Source organism: Molothrus ater, chromosome 28 (genome assembly GCF_012460135.2).
Source record: "Molothrus ater isolate BHLD 08-10-18 breed brown headed cowbird chromosome 28, BPBGC_Mater_1.1, whole genome shotgun sequence".
In the NCBI taxonomy this organism is placed as follows: Eukaryota; Metazoa; Chordata; class Aves; order Passeriformes; family Icteridae; genus Molothrus; species Molothrus ater.
The window spans coordinates 1,726,878-1,747,833 of NC_050505.2; the positions used below are offsets into that span (position 1 = coordinate 1,726,878).

General features: G+C 57.2%; 2 protein-coding genes across 5 annotated transcripts; both read right to left on the reverse strand.

Moving 5' to 3' along the window:
- Positions 1–482: 482 nt before the first annotated feature.
- Positions 483–12,145, reverse strand: LOC118695255 (piwi-like protein 2). The gene is made up of 21 exons (XM_036396716.2): positions 11,956–12,145; positions 11,767–11,878; positions 11,156–11,290; positions 10,970–11,080; positions 10,621–10,738; positions 10,409–10,530; positions 10,231–10,311; positions 9,934–10,047; positions 9,644–9,832; positions 9,398–9,482; positions 8,879–8,965; positions 8,603–8,743; positions 8,411–8,524; positions 7,454–7,642; positions 6,478–6,579; positions 6,281–6,400; positions 5,306–5,394; positions 4,928–5,033; positions 3,739–3,992; positions 2,947–3,054; positions 483–1,282 (listed from the first exon to the last, which is right to left on the reverse strand). The coding sequence occupies exons 1-21, from the start codon at positions 12,143–12,145 to the stop codon at positions 1,126–1,128; spliced, it is 2,724 nt and encodes a 907-aa protein (XP_036252609.2). The 3' UTR covers positions 483–1,125.
- Positions 12,146–13,111: 966 nt separating this feature from the next.
- LOC118695262 (DNA-directed RNA polymerase III subunit RPC4-like) lies at positions 13,112–20,470 on the reverse strand. Of its 4 annotated transcripts, none has more exons than XM_036396726.2 (9): positions 20,331–20,470; positions 18,868–19,027; positions 17,567–17,610; positions 16,349–16,494; positions 16,144–16,268; positions 15,575–15,746; positions 14,589–14,836; positions 13,737–13,889; positions 13,112–13,554 (listed from the first exon to the last, which is right to left on the reverse strand). In XM_036396726.2, exons 1-9 carry the CDS (start codon positions 20,369–20,371, stop codon positions 13,432–13,434), a joined length of 1,212 nt encoding a protein of 403 aa, XP_036252619.1. In that variant the 5' UTR covers positions 20,372–20,470; the 3' UTR covers positions 13,112–13,431. The 4 variants fall into 4 exon arrangements, with proteins under 4 accessions (XP_036252619.1, XP_036252621.1, XP_036252618.1 ...); XM_036396728.2 differs by having other exon boundaries at positions 13,836–13,889; positions 16,144–16,271; XM_036396725.2 differs by having other exon boundaries at positions 16,144–16,271.
- Between the last annotated feature and the right edge of the window lie 486 nt (positions 20,471–20,956).

Below are 20,956 nucleotides of genomic sequence, written 5' to 3' on the forward strand. Positions count from 1 at the left end.
AGCCCTTCCCGAGGGGTCCCAGCACCAAACATCCCCTGGGGTGGGGCTGGGGGACCCCAAGGACCCCCTGGGAAAGCCCAGGGTGGGGGGACAAATCCAGGCAGGCAGAGCCATCCTGGCTCCTCTCCCTGTGCCGAGGAGCTGGCAGGGACAAGGAAAAGGCAGAGCTGGGATAGAAAGTGCTGCTGGATGGGGTCAGGCAGAGCTGGGGGACCCCCAAAACCCCAGCCCAGCACCCCCAGGGCCAAGATTTGTTCCTAAATCCCACCCCAGGCTGGGCTACGCTGCCAAAGTCCGTGGGGATCGGCAAATAAAACAGGGGTAAATGATTAACCCGGGGGCACAAGGTGACAGCCCCGGTGGCACCGCTGCTGTGACTCCCCCCGAGTGTCCCTGCTCCATCCTGGCATCCCCCAAAAAATGAGGGGCAGGATGTGGTCACCAGCACCCCCCCAAAAATCCACGAGGGGAGCAGCTGCCAGCAACGATTTTATTGGAAAGAACCAAAAAACTGGTTACAGGGAAGAGAAAAGGAGGGGATTCCAACTTAAAAAAAAGCACCTAAAATAGGTGAAAACTCCAACCTTTCCCTGGGGTAACATCCTGAATCCACAAAGAATTCTCCTTGGAAAACCAGTGACTCCTCAAGGACGGGAGAACCGGCCAAACTGGAGCTTTGGTTTGTTTAACAGCAGCTTGGAAAAGCCCAGGAAAAAAAAAAAACAACAAAACCAAACTTTAAACCTGCGTGGAAATGCAAGAAACTGGGGGGGAAAAAACCCTGAAATCTTTGGGATTTACATCCAGCACCTGCACAGGGATGAGCTGTGGGAGCAGCAGCACTTTTGGGGCTCTTTAACTCAACCCCCTTTACTGGGAGGGCTAGAAACCATCAGGATATTCCTTTGGGGTCATCCCCATGGGGATAATTCCCAAATTAAAACCCCACAGCCCTGGGATGCTGCTGCAACCAACAAAGAATAAATTAACACCAGAACAGGGAATTGAGGAAGATCCTCCTTGGCAAGGGGGGCAAACAGCAGCGGGAATTCCAGGTGCAATCCCATTTTCCCGGTGCAATCCCGGATTTCCCGGTGCAATCCCGGATTCCTGGGTCCTGGCAGGTTAAAGGAAGAAGAGCTGCTCGCAGAGGTGGGCGCTGGGCTCGTGGTGCAGGACCTGCCCCACCAGGAATGCCAACTTGTGGGCGTACTTGCAGGGGGCAGGGACACGGACGGTGCCCGGCCAGTTCCAGTACAGGTGACACAGCTTGAAGGTCAACCTGGGGACAGGGAGAAACGGGATTTGGGATTCCTGGAAAAGGTCCAGATCCCTCCCAGAACCTGCTCCCAGCTATCCCAGAAATGGGATTTGGGATTCCTGGGAAATGGATGTATCCTGCCCAGAAACCTGCTCCCAGCTGTCCCTTGTCCTTGGGACAGGGAGGGAATTGGGATTCCTGGGAATGGGGACGGATTCAGGTTCAGATCCCTCCCAGAACCTGCTCCCACCTGTCCCAAAAACGGGATTTGGAATTTCCAGGAAAGGAGATGGATCCAGGTGCACATCCCTCCCAGAACCTGCTCCCAGCTATCCCAGAAACGGGATTTGGGATTCCTGGAAAAGGGGATGGAGCCAGGTCCAGATCCCTCCCAGAACCTGCTCCCAGCTGTCCCAGAAATGGGATTTGGGATTCCTGGAAAAGGGGATGGAGCCAGGTCCAGATCCCTCCCAGAACCTGCTCCCAGCTGTCCCAGAAATGGGATTTGGGATTCCTGGAAATGGAGATGGAGCCAGGTCCAGGTGCCTCCTAGAACCTGCTTCCAGCTGTCCCTGTCCTTGGGAGAAATGGGATTTGGGATTCCTGAAAAAGGGGATGGAGCCAGGTCCAGATCCCTCCCGGAACAGGAAGAAATGGGATTTGGGGAAAAGGGGATGGAGCCAGGTCCAGATCCCTCCTAGAACCTGCTTCCAGCTGTCCCTGTCCTTGGGACAGGGAGGGAATTGGGATTTGGGATTCCTGGAAAAGGAGATGGAGCCAGGTCCAGAGCCCTCCTGGAATAGGGAGAAATGGGATTTGGAGGGTGTCTCCCACTCCCAAAGGAGGATTTTGGGGGGCTGTAAGAATCCTGCCCAGGGAACTGGGGGGCTGTGGAATCTTGGGCAGCTGCAGAAATCTCTGCCCTTCCTCTGGAGGATTTTGGGGTGCTGCAGGATCTCAGGAACCCCATGACTCCTGCCCTTTTCCCTGGATGATTTTGAGGGTCCCTCCCCTTCCCTCTGGAGTAGTTTGGGATGCTGCAGGATCTCAGGAAATCCTGCATTTCCCCTGCATGATTTTGAGGGTCTCCTCCACTCCCCAGGGAGGATTTTGGGGTGCTCAGGAACTCTGGGACTCCTGCCCTTTTCCCTGGATGATTTTGAGGGTCCCTCCCCTTCTCCAGGGAGGATTTTGGGGGACTGTGGGATATTGGGGGGCTCTGGGACTCCTGCCCTTTTCCCAGGATGATTTTGAGGGTCCCTCCCCTTCCCTCTGCAATATTTTGGGGTGCTGTAGGATCTCAGGAACTCTGGGACTCCTGGATGATTTTAAGGGTCTCCCCCCTTGCCCAGGGAGGATTCTGGGAGTCTCTCCCACTCCCCAGAGAAGATTTTTGGGTGCTGCAGGATCTCAGGAACCCCATGACTCCTGCCCTTTTCCCTGGATGATTTTGAGGGTCTCCTCCACTCCCCAGGGAGGATTTTGGGGTGCTGCAGGATCTCAGGAACTCTGGGACTCCTGCACTTTTCCCAGGATGATTTTGAGGGTCCCTCCCCTTCCCTCTGCAATACTTTGGGGTGCTGCAGGATCTCAGAAACCCCGTGACTCCTGCATTTCCTCTGGATGATTTCAAGGGTCTCCTCCACTCCCCAGGGAGGATTTTGGGGTGCCAGGGCCCCCCTTACCTCTGGAGGTGCTCGGAGCTGAGGTTGGCCGTGTTCCACATGCAGATGTAGCGCGTGGGAACGCTGCAGCCCTGCCGGGAGTGATGGGCCAGCAGGAAGAAATCCTCCCTGCAAGGGCAAAACAAACCCCAATTCTCTTTTTTTTTCCACCCCAAAATGAGGATTTTTACACCTCAGGGTGCTCTGAAGCCCAGACTGAGCTGTTTTTTACACCTCAGAACGGTGGTTTTGAACCACAAGGGTTTAATTTTTGCACTCCACAGGAATATTTTGCACCCTGGATTGTTTTTGCCACCATTTTTCTTACACTCTGGTTATTTTTTTTTATGCACCCTGGGGTGCAAAATAAAAATTTTTAACCATTTATAACAATTTTTTTCACTCAAGATGTTTGTATACCCCAGAGTGCCTTATTTTGTAAAAACAATAAATGATAAAACACCTTATAGTATTTTTCCAGCCATTTTCTTGCAAACTGAGGGGCTTTTACTCACCATTTACACCTTGGGCTGGATTTTTTCCAACACCTTGGGCTATTTTTACAATTTCTCACCCTGGGAATTTTTTTTTGCACTCAGGTTTTTTTTTTGCACCCTAGGCTATTTTTACAACCATTTTTTTGTACCTCGGGGTGCTTTTACAGCCATTTTTTCACATTCAGGGTGGATTTTTTTCCACCCTGGGGCATTTTCATCTCCATTTTTTTTACACCCAGGTTAATTTTTTCCCCTGGGGGTGTTGTTTACCCCTCCCCAGGGTGGTTTTTACCCCAGCCCCAGCTCTGTCCCTCACCTGCCCGAGCTGGTGACGCCGTGGTCGATGACGGTGCCCAGGGGAGGGGACACAAACTCCTCTCCTGACAGGCAGTAGAAGTTGGTGCTCAGCTGCTTCTGTACCACCATGACCACGAGGCTGGGCTGGTAATTTTGGAAGGTGTGGAAGCTCTTCTGGAGCTGGGGCACCTCGTACTTGAGCACTGTGTCCAGCTGGGGGTCAGAGACCCCATCCCGGTACACCACGATCTTCATGGGCAGGGAATGGTTCAGCTGGGGGGAAATGGACAAAATCAGCTCCTTTTTACCTCCCTGCCATGCACAGGATTAGCTGAGGGAGGTGGGGAAATATTCCCTGGGCAGGAGAAGTCTGGGTGTTGGGACAGAGCTGGGAATTTAATGAGTCCCCACAGGAATGCAGCTCGGGGTGGGTTTGGGGAGGGATGTGTTTGAATTAATCACAGAATTCCAGACTGATTTGGGTGGGAAGGAGCCTTAAAATCATCTCAATTCCATGCTCTGCCATGGGCAGGACACCTTCCACTATCCCAGGGTGCTCTGATCTGGCCTTGGACACTTCCAGGGATCCAGGGGCAGCCACAGCTCCTCTGGGAATTCCATCCCAGCCAGGAATTCCTTCCCCATCTCCCATCCATCCCTGTCCCTCCAGGCTCTCCTGCCCAGCGAATTCTCAGTGTCCAGGGCTGTTCCTGCAGCATCCACAGAGAGATGGGGAAATAAAATCAAAGAATTCTGGAATGGTTTGGGCTGGAAGGGACCTTAAAGCCCATCCCATCCCATCCCATCCCATCCCATCCCATCCCATCCCATCCCATCCCATCCCATCCCATCCCATCCCATCCCTGCCATGGCAGGGAACCTTCCACCATCCCAGGGTGCTCCAAGGAGGCCTTGGACACTTGCAGGGATGAGGTTTCTCTGGGAAATCCCAAGAGCAGGGATTTCCCTGGCCCTTGCCCTGTCCCAGGCTGGGGACAAGGGACAGCCCCTGGGAGCTGTAACGTGGCACTTCCCCCTGAGCAAACCACGTCCCCAGATAAGGATGAGCTGGCCCAGCTCCACGTGCAGTCCAAAGGCTGCCAGGGAGGTTTGCTCCTCTGCACGTCTCCAGGCTGGAAGTTTGGGAGGTTTTCGCTTGGTTTTGGGGGAATGTGGAGCCACAGGAGGGGGGTTTTGGGCGGTCTCACCTCGTAGAAGCGCTTGAGGGCTTGGGAGAGGCAGAGCCGGAGGCTGTCGGCGATTTCCTGGTGGGGCATCTGGAAAACCACCCTGGAGTACCACTTGGTGAGGATGCTGGGGATGGAAAAGGGGAATGAGCAGCCTGGAGGAGCCCCCACAGCACCAGGCAAAGCCCACTGAGCCCTTGTACAACCCCAAACCAGCCCTGGATCAGCATTGCCAGCCCTTCCCCAGCGCTGGGGGACACCTGGCTGAGCACTGCAGCTCGGGCAGAGCAGCACCCTCACCCCTTTCCTGGCCAAGGAAAGGGGAATTTGGGGTGGGAAATCCCAAAATTGCCAGGGCAGGGAAGGAAAACCTCCCCTCTTTCCTAGGAAGCCACGTACTGGTTCATGCTGGCCACGAAGCCGATGACAGAGCGCATCCCCTGGCTCCTGCTGTGGTGGATGTCCATGCCCACGACCATCAGCTGCTTCTGGAGAGGGGAAACAGAGGTGGGATTTAGGGATAATGGCCATGGCCATGACCATCAGCTGCTTCTGGAGGGGAAACAGAGGTGGGTTTTAGGGATAATGGAGCAGGGAAAAGCAGGTGGGATTTAGGGACAATGTTCATGCCCACAACTGTGAACTGCTTCTGGAAAGGGGAACAGAGGTGGGATTTAGGGATAATGGCCATGGCCATGACCATCAGCTGCTTCTGGAGAGGGAAACAGAGGTGGGAATTAGGGATAATGGCCATGGCCATGACCATCAGCTGCTTCTGGAGAGGGAAACAGAGGTGGGAATTAGGGATAATGGCCATGCCCACAACTGTGAACTGCTTCTAGAGAGAGGAAGAGAGGTGGGATTTAGGGATAATGGAGCAGGGAAAGGCAGGTGGGATTTAGGGAGAATGGCCATGCCAGCAACCACCAGCTGTTTCTGAAGACAGGAAAAAAGGTGGGATTTAGGGATAATGTCCATGCCCACAACACTCAGCTCCTTCTGGAAAGGGGGAAGGCAGATGGCATTTAGGGATAATTGAGGGTACAGGGGCAGGTAGGATTTAGGGGCAATGTCCATGCCAACAAAAGGCAGGTGGGATTTAGGGATAATATCCATGCCAACAACCCTCAGCTGCTTCTGGAAGGGGGAAAAACAGCCAGTGGGATTTAGGGATCAAACAGGCACCTCCAAGCTTGGATCCCTCCAGCTCCAAGGGACTCATGAGCACCCAAGAGAAGCCAACCCCGATTCTCCAGCTGGTTCATCCAGCCCACAATAATCCAACAATAATCCAACAACAATCCAACAACAATCCAACCCCTCTAGAGCTTCCAGGCTCATCCCAGGCCTCTGGCCAGGGTGTTCCTGCCTTACCAGAGGGATATCAACCCCCCAGAGCTGCCCGCCCAGCTTGCAGTTGATCTGCAGCAGAACTTTCTGCACCACGCTCCTGATCTTGCCAGGATGGCCCACGAGGGACTGGGCATTGATGACCTGTGGAGAGGGAAAACTCAGGGAAAAGTGAGGCTGGAGACAGGCAGGGATGGGCAGGGATGGGGGTCCCAGCCCACCTGGGAGGGCACAGGGCTCTGCACACAGCAAAGCTTCTTGATGGCCCCATAGACGTCGTCCCGGCCACCAGGGATGATGCACAGGAGCAGCTGCACCTTGTCCTGAGGGGAATCATGGAATTGTTCAGGTTGGAAAAGCCCTCCTGGAGCACTGAGCCAAACCCAAGGTCACCAGTGACCCACGTCCCCAAGTGCCACTTCCACACCTCCAGGGACGGGAACTCCACTGCCTCCCTGGGCAGCCCATTCCTGGATTCCACCCCCCTTCCCATGAAAGGAAATTTAACCACTTTTCCTGTATTTAACCCCCCTTCCCATAAAAGGAAATTTAACCACTTTTCCTGTATTTAACCCCCCTTCCCATGAAAGGAAATTTAACCACTTTTCCTGTATTTAACCCCCCTTTCCATGAAACACTTTTCCTGTATTTAACCCCCCTTCCCACGAAAGGAAATTTAACCACCCTTCCTGTATTTAACCCCTCTTTCCATGAGAGAAAATTTAACCACCTTTCCTGTATTTAACCCCCCTTTCCATGAAAAAATTCCTCCTGGAGTCCAACCTGAGCCTCCCCAGGCACAGCTTGGGGCTGTTCCCTCTCGTCCTGTCCTTTGTTCCCAACCCCACCTGACTTCACACCCCTGTCATGGGTTTTTAGGGAAAAATAAGGTCCCTCTGAGCCTCTTCTTCTGCAGGCTGAGCTTCCCTCCAGTGCTTCCCAAAGATCCCCCAGGGATGTCCCTGTTCCTCACCTGGCTTCCCAAGGAGCTCTGGATGCTCTGGGCTCCCATCCCACCTTCCCAAAGATCTCCTTGGTCCTCACCTGGCTTCCTAAAGAACTCTGGATGCTCTGGGCTCCCATCCCACCTTCCCAAAGATCTCCCTGCTTCTCACCTGGCTCCCCAAGGAGCTCTGGATGCTCTGGACTCCCATCCCACCCTCCCAGTGATCCCCCAGGGCTGTCCCTGCTCCTCACCTGGCTCCCCAGGGAGCTCTGGATGGCCCTCACGTAGGTCTCGATGCGATCATCCCGCAGCTCCTGCACCGAGGGCTGTCCCACCTGCATCCCCATGGCCCCACAGCTGCTCCTCATGGATGCCAGCAGGTCCTTGGCCAGGTGCTGCAGCCTCTTGGGATAGATCAGGAGCCAGGAATTGATGGAGATCTGGGAGAAAAGCCAGCACAGGCCGTGGTTTGGGGCTGTTTCTGCAATCCAGTCCATGCAGCACGTTCCTGTTTGGGAGAGGAGAAACCTACCAAGCACAGAGGGAAATCTGGGAGAGGAAAAGTGGGCCTAAAGGAACCTGGAGCACAGCAGGGAGTTTGGGAGAGGGAAATTTGGGAGAGGGAATTCAGGCCAAGAGGAACCTGCAGCACAGAGGGGAATTTGGGAAAGTGGCCCAAGAGAAATCTGCAGCACCAAGGGGAATTTGGGAGAGAGAATTTGGCCCAAGAGGAACCTGCAGCACAGAGAGGAATTTGGGAGAGGGAAAGTGGCCCAAGAGAAATCTGGAGCACAGAGGGGATTTGGGAAAAGGGAAGTGACCCAAAAGAAATCCGGAGCACAAAGGGGAATTTGGGAGAGGGAATCTGGGCCAAGAGGAACCTGCAGCACAAAGGGGAATTTGGAACAGGGAAAGTGGCCCAAGAGAAATCTGGAGCACAGAGGGGAATCTGGAAAAGGGAAAGTGGCCCAAGAGAAATTTGGACTGAATTGCAGCCAATTCCTGCATGTGAAAGGCTCCCTCCACCCTGGGATGAGGTGGGAAAGCAGACAGCACAGCCACATACCTCCAACTCCTCTGGAAAAACAGGCTGGAGCGCAAATCCAACACAAACAAGGGAAGGGTTTGTGCTGGAAGGGGCTCAGGCAGAACGCCAGCGCTCAGGAAAACCCAGCCCAGCTGTGCCCAGCGGGGCAGGCTCTGCTCACCACGGCGATGGGCACCTCCTTCGTCACCTCGCGGTGCCAGCCCAGCTCCTCGGCGGGAAGGAAGGAGCGGTGCCGGAGGTTGATGCGCTCCACGGGCAGGATGTGACCCTGGGTCTGGGCAGAGCGGGAATCTCCGGAGCTGCCTCCTCTGCCTGGGGCCCAGGGGAGGCCCAGGAGCCCCACAGCCCTTACCCTGTAGATATCAGTGGCCAGGACCAGCCCCCAGCGCTGCAGCTCCTGGGAAGCCTCCGGGGTGTCGCGGATGCGGCGCAGGAGGCCGGTGAGGCGCTGGTAGTGCTGCTGGGGACTCTGGATCATCTCCCACATCACCTCCTGCAGCAGCAACACCCAGAGGTGAGGGAGGGCTCCCCACAAACCCCGGGCAAAGCTGGGAGCAGGGCAGGGCTCCCCACAAACCCTGGGAAACCCCGGGCAAAGCTGGGAGCGGGGCACGAGGCAGGCTCTGACCTTCAGCATGCGACTGTTCTTGCGGAGGTCGGAGAGGCCGGTGAGGAAGGTGAGCTCTGGCACGAGCAGCACCATCTTCAGCTGGCGCTGCAGGGAGGGAGAGGCACCGTCAGCATTCCAGGGCTGGGAACTCCTGCTCTCCCCAGGGGCTGGAGGAGCCCAGAGCAGCCCACGGATCTGGATCTCTCTGGGCTCATAGATAGAGCTCAGAGTAGCCCATGGAGGACCCAGAGCAGCCCATGGAGGAGCCCAGAGCAACTCATGGAAGAGCCCAGAGCAGCTCATAGATCTCTCTGGGCTGGAGGATCCCAGAGCAGCTCATGGATCTCTCTGGGCTGGAGGAGCCCAGAGCAGCCCATGGATCTGGATCTCTCTGGGCTGGAGGAGCCCAGAGCAGCCCATGGATCTCTCGGGGCTGGAGGAGCCCAGAGCAGCCCATGGAGGAGCCCAGAGCAGCCCATGGATCTCTCGGGGCTGGAGGAGCCCAGAGCAGCCCATGGATCTCTGTGCCTGGCTCACCATCCCCTCTGGTGTCTGCTTCTCCTTTGGCTTGTGGACGAGCAGGGGCTGGTCCAGTTCCCTGATGGTGATCCCGTGGGTCTTGCTGGAAAAACAGCAGTGTCACACAAGCCTGGAATTTCGGTTTGGAATGGAAACCCAAACCCCCACCATGGGCAGCGAAACCTCCCTGCTCCCACTGCCCCACCTCAGATCAGCCCCTGCCCATTCCCAGGGGATGATCCAGCTCTAGCAGCTGCTCCTCACCTGTAGTACTCCACAAAGGTGATCTCCTGCCCGCTGGCCAGGGTGAAAGTGTCCTTGGGGGTCTTGTCCCAGTCGATGTCATCCACGCGGTAGGTGCGGTTGTTGTAGCGAGTCATGACCACGCTCCCCACCAGCTGCTTGGTGCACTCGTCCTGGAACGTCCTCTGGCTCTGGGAGTGGATGGTTTGCCTGGGAAAAGAGGAGAGGCACGGAATGCTCCCCCCCTGTGCCATCCCAAAATTACAACACCCCTGTCCCCAGAGCCTGTGGGGTTTTGCTGCTGCTCTCACATCAAGCTCAGCACGGACTCGCTGCGGATGATCTTGTGGATGGCGTCCACCATGAGGAAGAGCCCCCCGTCCTTCCTCCGGATGCTGACGGCGTATCCCGGCCAGATGTGGAGGCTGTGCCCGGAGGGAAAGAGGCCTGGGTTAGCCCAGAGCAGCCAAGGAACCCCCCAAAACTCAGGGATTCATTTCCCAGCTCCCAACTTCTCAGAACAGCCAAAGTCAGGCTGACCTGGGAACACTTCCCAGTTTCCAGGGAAACAGGGATGACTCTGTGGGAAGGAAGGTGCCAGCACCCACCTGTATTTCTGTAGGGTGGTGGCCTGGGCAGGCTCAAAGAAATGTCTCCCAACCAGGCTCATGTTTAAGATTTTCATCACCCTAAGGAAGGAAAAGCAGGGCTGGATGAGGACTGACAGGAAGGAGGAGGAAGGGCTCTTGTCCCTGGAGCTCAGGGAGGGTCTCTCTGGTCTCTCACCTGCGGAACACCACGTTGTAAAAGGGGATGCAGAGATCCGAGCTGGGCTCCAGGATTTTGGTCATCTGGATGTTGATGAAGATCTCCTCCCTGTCGCTGCTCCTCTGAGCCTTCAGGCTGACCTTTGGCAGGGCCAGAGGGGGCTCCCTCACCCAAAACAGGGGCACCCCCGTACCCCCAAACCGGGGGAGACCCCCCCCCCTACCCCTTACCTTGGGGATCTGGATGGGCAGGAAGAGGATGGAGCCGTCGAAGGCCATCACGTCCCCGGTCACAGCATGCTGCTCCTTCAGCATGGCAAAGCGGGCAGCCTTGCACTCCACCTCGGGGCTGGGGGCACACAGGGCCTTTTCTCCCTCCTCTGCCCCCCCAGACCTCGCTCAGCCCCCCAAAAATCCCCCCTGAAAGCAAAAACCCAGAGCTCTTTGTTGTGCCAGGGCCGCTCCACCTCATGGCAGAATGGACAGCAGGAGGGACACAGAGGGCTCTGCCTGGGGACACCTCGAGGGGCTGTGGGGGACCCTCGAGGGGCTGTGGGGGACCCCGGCCCCCCATTATCACCTGAAGGTCACGTGGTACTGGTAGACAGCTTCGTTCTGGCAGTGGATCTTCACAAAGTTCAGCCCCAAGGGGATGGTGGCTCCCTTGGCCACCACCTTCGTCCCGTGGGCCCTGCGAGGGACAGGGGGTCAGCAGCGACCCAGCAGCACCTGCACCCCAAAACGGGGGGCTGGGGACGCCACTTACGGCCTGGCAGCAGCTGGGGGGGTCTCCGGGGAGGGCACGGGCGTCGGGCAGGGCTGGGGGCTGGGTGGGCACGGGGCGGGCACGGCTCGTCCAGGCGGGGTGGGCAGCGTGTCCCCTCTGCCTTTCCACAGGATCCTGCGTCCCCAGGGGGGGCTGCGGTGAGCCCTGGCACACGCTGGGGACACACTGGGGGTGGCCTGGCTGCAAACCCCCAGCGACGAGCCCGACCCCCCGAAATGCCCCTATTCCTCCTGCCCCACAGCAGCCTGGGGGCTCAAAACAGCTGAATTTTGGGATAAAGGGATGGGAGGGAAAGGGGGATGGAGAAAACAGAGGGAATAAAGGAATAGGGCGGATTTACGGGTCAGGGGGAGACAGAGGGGATGAAGGGGGAGAAGGAATGGGGGCAGAACAAAGAAGGGGACAGGAGGGACAGGAAAGATGGAGTGGGACAAGAAAGATGGAGGGAGACAAGAAAGATGGAGGGGGACAGGGAAAGACAGAGGGGGACAGGAAAGATGAAGGGGGACAGGAAAGATGAAGGGGGACAGGAGGGCGCAGAGGAGGGCGGGCACTGAGGGTTTGGGGGTTCAGGCCTGTGGGGGACTCACTGCCCACGCGTGGGGAGCGCCGCCAGCGCTGCCCCCTTGTCCTTCTCCTCCGTCAGCCGCTGCACCGGGCCGGGCGGAGCCGCAGCCTTCGCATCGCCAGCGCCGCCCCGGCCTGCGGGAGCACAGCCACCGTGAGCGGCGGAGCGGGGCTCGCCGGGCCCCCCGCACCCCCGCACCACCGGCACCTACCGAGGGGCCGCTCCAGAGGCCGCTCATCCAGGCCCAGCCCACGGAACAGCGCAGGTAACGGCGAGGTGGCGGCTCGGGGCTGGGCGGGGCCGGGCGAGGGCAAGCGAGGGGAGAAGGCGGCGAGGCCGCGGAGCCCCCTGGCCATGGGCACGGCGGGCCCGGGCGGGCGGAAGGGCCGCGGCGGGTCCATGGCCGCCCCGTCGAGGCGCGCCCGGAGCCGCGGCCACGCCGCCGCCGCCGCCCCGAGCGCACGCGCGGCCCCGCCCACGAGCGGACGCGGCGCTGATTGGGCGGCGGCGAGGACACGCCCACAACGCCGCGCGCCCGGGCGGAGGGAAGCGGGCGAGGAAAGGGCGGGGGTGGGAAAGGGGGCGTGGTCAGATGGGAGAATGGGCGGGGTTATGCAAAATAGGGAGCGGGCATGATGGGAGGAAAGGAAGGCGCGATGGGGGGAGAGAAGGGGTGGGGGGAATAATATGGGATTGGGGGTAAAATGGGACGGGCAGGAGAGGGTTAAGATGGAATTCGAGAGGGTAAAATGGGATGGGCAGGAAAGGGTTAAGGTGGAATTGGGAGGGTAAAATGGGATGGGCAGGAGAGGGTTAAAATGGAATTCAAGGGGTAAAAGGGGATGGGGTGGGATGGGAAGGATGCAATGGGGCAGAAGGGGGGATGAGATGGAATTGGAGGGGTAAAATGGGACAGGAAGGTGGGGATGGGATGGGATGGGATGGGATGGGATGGGATGGGATGGGATGGGATGGGATGGGATGGGAAGCAGGGGTAATATGGGATGGGGTGTGATGGGGCAGGAGTTGGGGATAATATGGAATTGGGATAATATGGAATTGGGAGAGTAGGGTCAGATGGGGGGGGTGTTTAGGATGGGATGGGGTGGGAGATCAATGTGAGAGGGGCAAGTGCAGGCCCAGCCCTGCCCAGGTGGTCAGTGTCCCCATCCCTGGTGGTCAGTGTCCCCATCCCTGCTCCCTGCCCCGGGGCTGGTGGCATCCAGGGAGCTTTGGCTCCACGATGACAGCCCTGTCACCCCCCAGGACAGGGTGGGGGTCACCCAGTGCCCCCCACCCGCTGCAGCCACACCCAGGGACCCCAAGGCCTCGCAGGGCCCAGCAGAGGTGACAAAACCAGACTGACACAGGGGGAAAAGAGGTTTTATTCCAGGTTTTTCCCCCAGGACGCGTGTCCTGCTCCCACCAACATGTCCACAGAGCTGGGGGACACCCCACAGCCCCCATACACCCCGAGATCCCTGTTTGGCACTGGGGGGAGCCACTGGTGTGGGGGACACGGCTGGACACCTGCGGGGCTGGAGGGAGCTGGGAGCCGGCTCTGGATCCCTCGGGATCCCAGCACGGGATTGGGATCACCCGCCCCAGCCCCCTGCCCACGTCCCAAAGGCACATCTGGAGGGGCTGAGGGTCCATCCTGGGGTCTGGGGGGGTGAGACCCCCTGGGCTATCGGTGCCGGTGCTCCAGGAGAGCCTCGAAATCCGGGGAGCAGACGAGCTTGTGCCTGACGTGGCCCAGCACCATCATCTCACCCGTGCGGTTGTCCCCGATGCCCACGGACACCAGCTCCTGTTCCAGGGGGCACAAACAGCCCTGAGCCACAGGAACCCCTGGGAGACCCCACTGCTCCCAGAGGGGACCAGCAGGACCCTTCCCCACTGTCAGCATGGCCAAGAGCCAGCACGACCCCCCCCAGTGGGGTTCTTTTGGGGTCAAACTCCCCAGATTGGGTGCCAGTGTCCCTTCCATACCTGTAGGAAGGAGCAGGGGGTGCCCATGGTCACGTCCAGGGTGACCTTGCCCAGCACCAGCTGCACTTTTCCTGACTTTCGGATGAGCAGCTTCCCCACCTGGCCCTCGGGGAGGTCGGCCAGGGTGCAGATGTTCTCTGCCTGCTTGGCCTCCTGCACAGCACAGAGGGACTGGGATCATCCCACTGGGACTGGGATCAGCCCGTGGGACTGGGATCATCCCACTGGGATTGGGATCATCCCCCCTGGGACTGGGATCATCCCACTGGGATTGGGATCATCCCCCCTGGGACTGGGATCATCCCACTGGGATTGGGATCAGCCCCTGGGACTGGGATCATCCCCCCTGGGACTGGGATCATCCCCCCTGGGACTGGGATCATCCCACTGGGACTGGGATCAGCCCCCCTGGGACTGGGATCACTCTATGGGATTGGGATTATCCTGTGAGATTGGGATTACCCTACAGGACTGGGATCATCCCACTGGGACTGGGAGCAACCCCTGGGATTGGGATCAGCCCACAGGACTGGGATCACTCTACGGGATTGGGATTATCCTGTGAGATTGGGATTACCTACAGGACTGGGATCATACCCTGGGACTGGAATCACACCGTAGGATTGGGATCACAGCATGGGATGGGGGGTGACAGCACCATGGGATGAGGGGACAGCAAAGGATTGGAGGAGAAAGGCCACCACAGGATGGCGGAACAGTGACACCATGGGATGGAGGGACATCCCAGGATGGGGTGGAAAGGACACCGTGGGATGGAGGGACATCCTCATGGGCTTGGAGGTGACACTACAGAAGGGGAGGGGATGAGAGAACACCCCCCCGTGCCCCTACCTGGCTCTTCTCCTGCTTCACCAGCAGCACCTGCCCATCCTCGCTGTGCAGCTCAGCTTTGCTGGGTTTGGAGTCGTGGCTGGGGGGCTGCCCGGGCAGGGTGTCAGGGAGCTGCAGGAACAGCAGCTCCTCCTCCTGGGCCAGGCTCAGCCTCTGCAGCAGCTCAGCCGCCGACACATCCCGTGGGAACCCGGGGGGGCCCTTGGGCTGGGCCGGCTTGGGATCCTCCTCACACGGCTCCTCCTTCACTGCAGAGGGCAGGGGACAGAGGGGACACCCCCAGCTTGTCCCTGCTGTGTGCCCAGCCCTGCCCTGCCCAGCCCAGCCCAGTTGTTGGTGATGATGAGGATGAGTATGGCGGTGAGTAGGGGTCTGAGGCCATATATCATGTTGCAAATTGTAGGACAGATCATGATGGGAACAGTGCAGTGGGGAAGAAGGTAAAGGAGTCTATTTTTAGGCTGATGGGGATTTTGAAGTTTATAATGAACTTTCATTCCCAGAAGGAGGTGAGGCTTTCTGCTCCAGAGTGGATGTAGATTGTTATTGGGATTAGGCTGATTAAGAAGGAGGCTTTGACTGTGTTTGTAATTGTGCTGGGAGTGTTTCTGAGGTTGTTGGATAGAAGAGGAAATAGGATGGGGGTGGAGAGGGTTACTTGGGTAAAGAGTATGAATGTGTTTAGGACCAGTGAGAGGCCCATTACTTTCACTTGGGCTTGCACCAAGATGAGTGGCTCCTAAAACCATTGGATTACTATTATCCTTTGAAAGTAAGGAGACTGAGGTTTTATACTCGGATACAAGAGTTAGCAGCTCTTGGTGGTTTTACCTCTCCCAGCCCAGCCCAGCCAAACCCAACCCAATCCAACCCAACCCAGCCCAGCCCAGCCCAGCCTAACCCAATCCAACCCAGCCTGGCCTGGCCTGGCCTGGCCTGGCCCAACCCAACCCAGCCCAATCCAGCCCAGCCCAGCCCAGCCCCACCTTTCACTGCTGGTGGGTCCAGCTCCATCTTCTCCTCCTTGGCTGCAGGCAGCCATGGCTGTGTGTCCTCCTGCTCTGCCACCTCCTCCTTGAAGAGCCAGCCCGAGTGGGCCAGGGGCAGCTGCACCGGCTTGTTCCGGATGTCGTTCTTCAGCCCCGGGTCATCCAGGAACTGTGGGGACAGGGAGGGGACAATCAGCACCCCGGGGGGCACAGGGGACACTCAGCACTGCCCTGGTGACACAAGGGACACTCAGCATTGCCCCAGTGACACAAGGGACACTCAGCACCACTGCAGGGACACAAGGGACACTCAGCACACCGCAGTGGCACAGGGGACACTCAGCGCTGCCCCAGTGACACAAGGGACACTCAGCATTGCCCCAGTGACACAAGGGACACTCAGCACACTCCAGTGGCACAGGGGACACTCAGCGCTGCCCCAGTGACACAAGGGACACTCAGCACCACTGCAGGGACACAAGGGACACTCAGCACTGCCCTGGAGGCACAGGGGACACTCAGCACACCCCAGTGGCACCAAAGCCACCCCTTCCATGCCCACTGACATCATCCTTCTGCAGCATCCTCAGGATCTGCTTGGTCTCCTCGTCCGTCTCCCTCTTCTCCTTCTTGATGTTGATGATGTGGGAAGGGCCGAAGTCGGACACGTCCACGCTCCTGTCCCAGGAGCCTGCTGGGGACACAGGAGCAGCCCAGGGTCACCCCAAGGTGGGAACTCCCCAAAAACACCCAGAGGGGAGCTCCCCTTACCTTTCTTCTTCATCATTTCAGCAGGGCCCTGCTCGAAGATGGAGTGGGACTGGATGACCTCGGGCCGGTTCCGGCCCCGGCCGTGCCCGTCCCGCTGCCGCTCCCGCTCCTTCTTCTCCTTCTTCACCACCACATCCTCCCGGGGCCTGGGGCAGAGCGGGCACAGAACCCCCACATCAGTCACAAATCAACCCCAGCCCTGCCCCTTCCTCCTGCCCCTGCCAGGAAACAGGGCCTGGGGGCAGAGCGGGCACAGAACCCCCACATCAGCCCCACATCAACCCCACATCACCCCCAGCCCTGCCCCTGCCAGGACACGGGGCCTGGGGGCAGAGTGGGCACATCAGCCCCACATCACCTCACCCCAATATCAGCCCCACATCACCCCCAGCCCTGCCCCTGACCCTTCCCCCTGCCAGGACACGGGGCCTGGGGGCAGAGTGGGCACATCAGCCCCACATCACCCCCAGCCCTGCCCCTGCCTCTGCCCCTGCCTCTGCCAGGACACGGGGCCTGGGGGCAGAGTGGGCACATCAGCCCCACATCACCTCACCCCAATATCAGCCCCACATCACCCCCAGCCCTGTCCCCTGCCCCTGTCCCTTGCCCCTACCCCCTGCCCTCAGCCCTCCCTGCTGCCCCCAGCCCAGCCCCTGCCCCTGCCAGGACACAGGGCCTGGGGCAGAGTGGGCACATCAGCCCCACATCAGCCCCATATCACCCCCATATTGCCCCCACATCAGCCCCACATCAGCCCCATATCACCCCCATATCGCCCCCACATCACCCCCACATCACCCCCATATCACCCCCATATTGCCCCCACATCAGCCCCACATCAGCCCCATATCGCCCCCAGCCCTGCCCCCTGTCCCCTGCCAGGACATGGGGCCTGGGGAAGAGATTTCTGCACATCACCCAGAGATATTGGTGTGCGGATATTTGGGATATTGGTGTGGATATTTAGGATATTTATATGGATTTCTGAGAATTTCCATGGATATCTGAGATATTTACATGAATGTTTGGGATATTTATATGGATATCTGAGAATTCCCATGGGTATTTGGGGTATTTCCATGGATCAGTGGGATCCCCTCTCACTCCTCCCTTCTCCAGACCAACCAGCCCCACCTCCCACAGTCCCTCCCCTCACAGAGATGCTCCAGACCCCAAACCACCCCTGTGCCCCCCACGTCACCCAGGGGCACCACTCACTCCTCCTTGATCTTCCTGCTGATGATGTTGGGGGTGAAAGTTTTCTGTGGGGAAAAACAGAGGGAAAAAATCATCCCCAAATCCCTCAAGCTGTCACAGCCACCCCAGAGCCACTCTGGGGACACGGGGTGTGAGATGTGAAATGTGTCACCACATTTCTCCTCACAGAGAAAGCAAGGCACAATTCTTGCCAAGAATATTTCTGGGTTTCACATTCTCTGAACCTCAGAGAAAGGAAAAACAATTCTTATCTCATTTGCTGTGCCTGTGTTTGTGCAAAAAGTAAAATACAACATAAAAATGGTTCCCCCAAAGTGATGGTGTTTTATTGCCTTGGCCTATCAGGGCCAAGTGTGTGTGTGAGGTGGGACTGTCAGCTAAAAGTCATGAGAATCTGTGCAGGTGTGTGCAAAGTTAAAATACTTAGCAAATCCAGTTTAGATGTAATAATATAATATAATATAATATAATATAATATAATATAATATAATATAATATAATATAATATAATATAATATAATATAATATAATATAATATACAAACATAGTATGATATAATATAACCAATAAATATAGTATGATATAATATACTATAATATAGTATACTATAATATTATAGTAGATTATAGTAGATTATATTATAGTATAGTATATTAATAATAAATATAGTAAGAAATAATATTATACAATATACTATAAAATACTATACTATACTATAATATAATTAATATAATATAATATAATATAATATAGCATAATAAAGTAATATGATTATAATAAAATAAAATGAAATAATACCATAAAATAGAATAGAATATAAATAATAAATATAGTATGATATAATATACTATAATCTAATATACTATAACACAATATTATATTATAGTATATTATATTAACAACAGATATAGCATAATATAATATAATTAATACAGTATGACATTATATTTATATTACATTACATTATACTGTATTATACTATTAATATAATATAATATAATATAATATAATATAATATAATATAATATAATATAATATAATATAATATAATATAATATAATATAATATAATATAATATAATATTATATTATATTATATTATATTATATTATATTATATTATATTATATATAATTAAACAATTAAATTAATTAAATTAATTAGCTAATAAAATTAATATCATTAAATTAATTCGCCTTCTAATATCAATGAATTTCTCCTCACCATCTCTCCTGCCACGGGGGTCACCCGATTGGATACTGGGTGACCCCAATTTGGGAAAGGGGGGGGGGCGGGGTCTCACCTTTTTGACGCCGCCCAGGGTGAGGTCTCGGGAGCGGATGGAGGGCAGGCGGCCCGGGCTCAGGGGGGGCGCGGGGGGGCGCCTGCCCAGCACCGCCCGGGCCCCCCCCGGCCGGAGGCTGCCCGGGGAGCCCGAGCTGCCAGAGCCCCCCTCGGCCATCCTGCGGGGAGGGGCCGCGCTCAGGGGGGATGAACCCCAAACTGGGCTCGGAAATGCACCCACCACAGTAATGAACCCCAAATGGGCTCAGAACTGCACCCAGCCCAACACTGAACCCCCAAATGGGCTCAGAACTGCACCCGCCACAGTAATGAACCCCAAATGGGCTCAGAACTGCACCCGCCACAGTAATGAACCCCAAATGGGCTCAGAACTGCACCCGCCACAGTAATGAACCCCAAATGGGCTCAGAACTGCACCCGCCACAGTAATGAACCCCAAATGGGCTCAGAACTGCACCCGCCACAGTAATGAACCCCCAATGGGCTCAGAACTGCACCCGCCACAGTAATGAACCCCCAAATGGGCTCAGAACTGCACCCACCCCAATGGTGAACCCCCAATGGGCTCAGAACTGCACCCACCCCAACACTGATCCCCCAAATGGGCTCAGAACTGCACCCACCACAGGAATGAACCCCCAAATGGGCTCAGAACTGCACCCGCCACAGTAATGAACCCCAAATGGGCTCAGAACTGCACCCAGCCCAACACTGAACCCCCTGCACCCCCAAACTGGGCTCAGAACTGCACCCAGCCCAACACTGAACCCCCAGATGGGCTCAGAACTGCACCCACCCCAACGGTGAACCCCCTGCACCCCCAAACAAGATCCCCGTGACCCAGGGTGGTTGTGTTTCCCCCGCACCCCCCCCGACCCCCTTGTGCCCCCTCCCCAGCTTTCCCAGTCCCCACCCCTCCCCTGCTCCCTCTCCCAAAGGTTCTCAGTCCCTCCCTTTCTCCCCAGCCCCCCCTTGTCCCCCCTCCCCAGGGGTTCAGCCCCCCATGACCCCCTCGCAGCCCCCAATCCCCTTCGCAGCCCCCTCCTCACGGGCCTCACCCCCCCAGGGCCGCCCTGCGCCCCCTCCCCAGGGATCTCAGCCCCCCCCATACATCCCAAACGGGACCCCCTTGTCCCCCCTCCCCAGGTTTCCCAGCCCCTCCATACACCCCAAACAGGACCCCCTTGTGCCCCCTCCCCAGAGATCTCAGCCCCCTCCTCACGGGCCTCACCCCCCCCCCCATGGCCGCCCTGCGCCCCCTCCCCAGGGATCTCAGCCCCCTCCCTGCCCCCCTTCACCCCCTCTCACCCCTCTCCCCAGCATTCCCACCCCCTCATACACTCCCAAACAGGGCCCCCTCTCCCCTCGCTCCCCAGGGGTCTCATCCCCCACCTCGCACCCCTCAGGACCCCGCGGACCCCCCCAAATTTCCCCCCCCTCCCCCGCCACGCCGCCCCTCACCCTGCCCGGGCAGCCACGGGCTCGCCGCCCACACTGCGCATGCGTCACGCACGGCGCGCCCTTCCTGGCGCGACGCTGCCGCCGCCATCTTTGCTGAGGGCACGGCGGGCTTGGCAATGAGCCGCCATCTTTGTGGTTGGCATTGCCCATCCCTATGTGAGGGCGGTGGCGCCATCTTTGTGACGGGCAGTTCCCGGCTCTCCGGACCGGGCACCGGGGGCAGCGCTGGGGGGGACATTTTTGGGGGGTCACTCAGCCCTTTATTTAACGCCCTCACGGGAGTCCTGCAGTGCGACCCCCCCCCTCAGGGTCCTCTGCAGCCCCACGGCCCGCCGGCACCGCCACAGAGAGGGTTCATGCGTGGGCACCCCCTCGCAGAAATTTGGGGAACAATGAGGTTTTTGGGGTGCTCTGCCACCCCCCCCACCCGCAAAAAAGCTTTGTCCCTCCAAGAAGGGTGTTTACCACGTGCAAAACAAAAAGTCCGTCCGTCCGTCCGCCGCCCTTGGGCTCTGCACCCCCATTCCGCGGGGGTCCTGTGTGGGTACCAGCATTCCCACGCACCTCCTCCATCCTCCATCCCATTTTTGGGGCCGGGGGGGAACTGTCCCGGTTGTGCCGTTTGC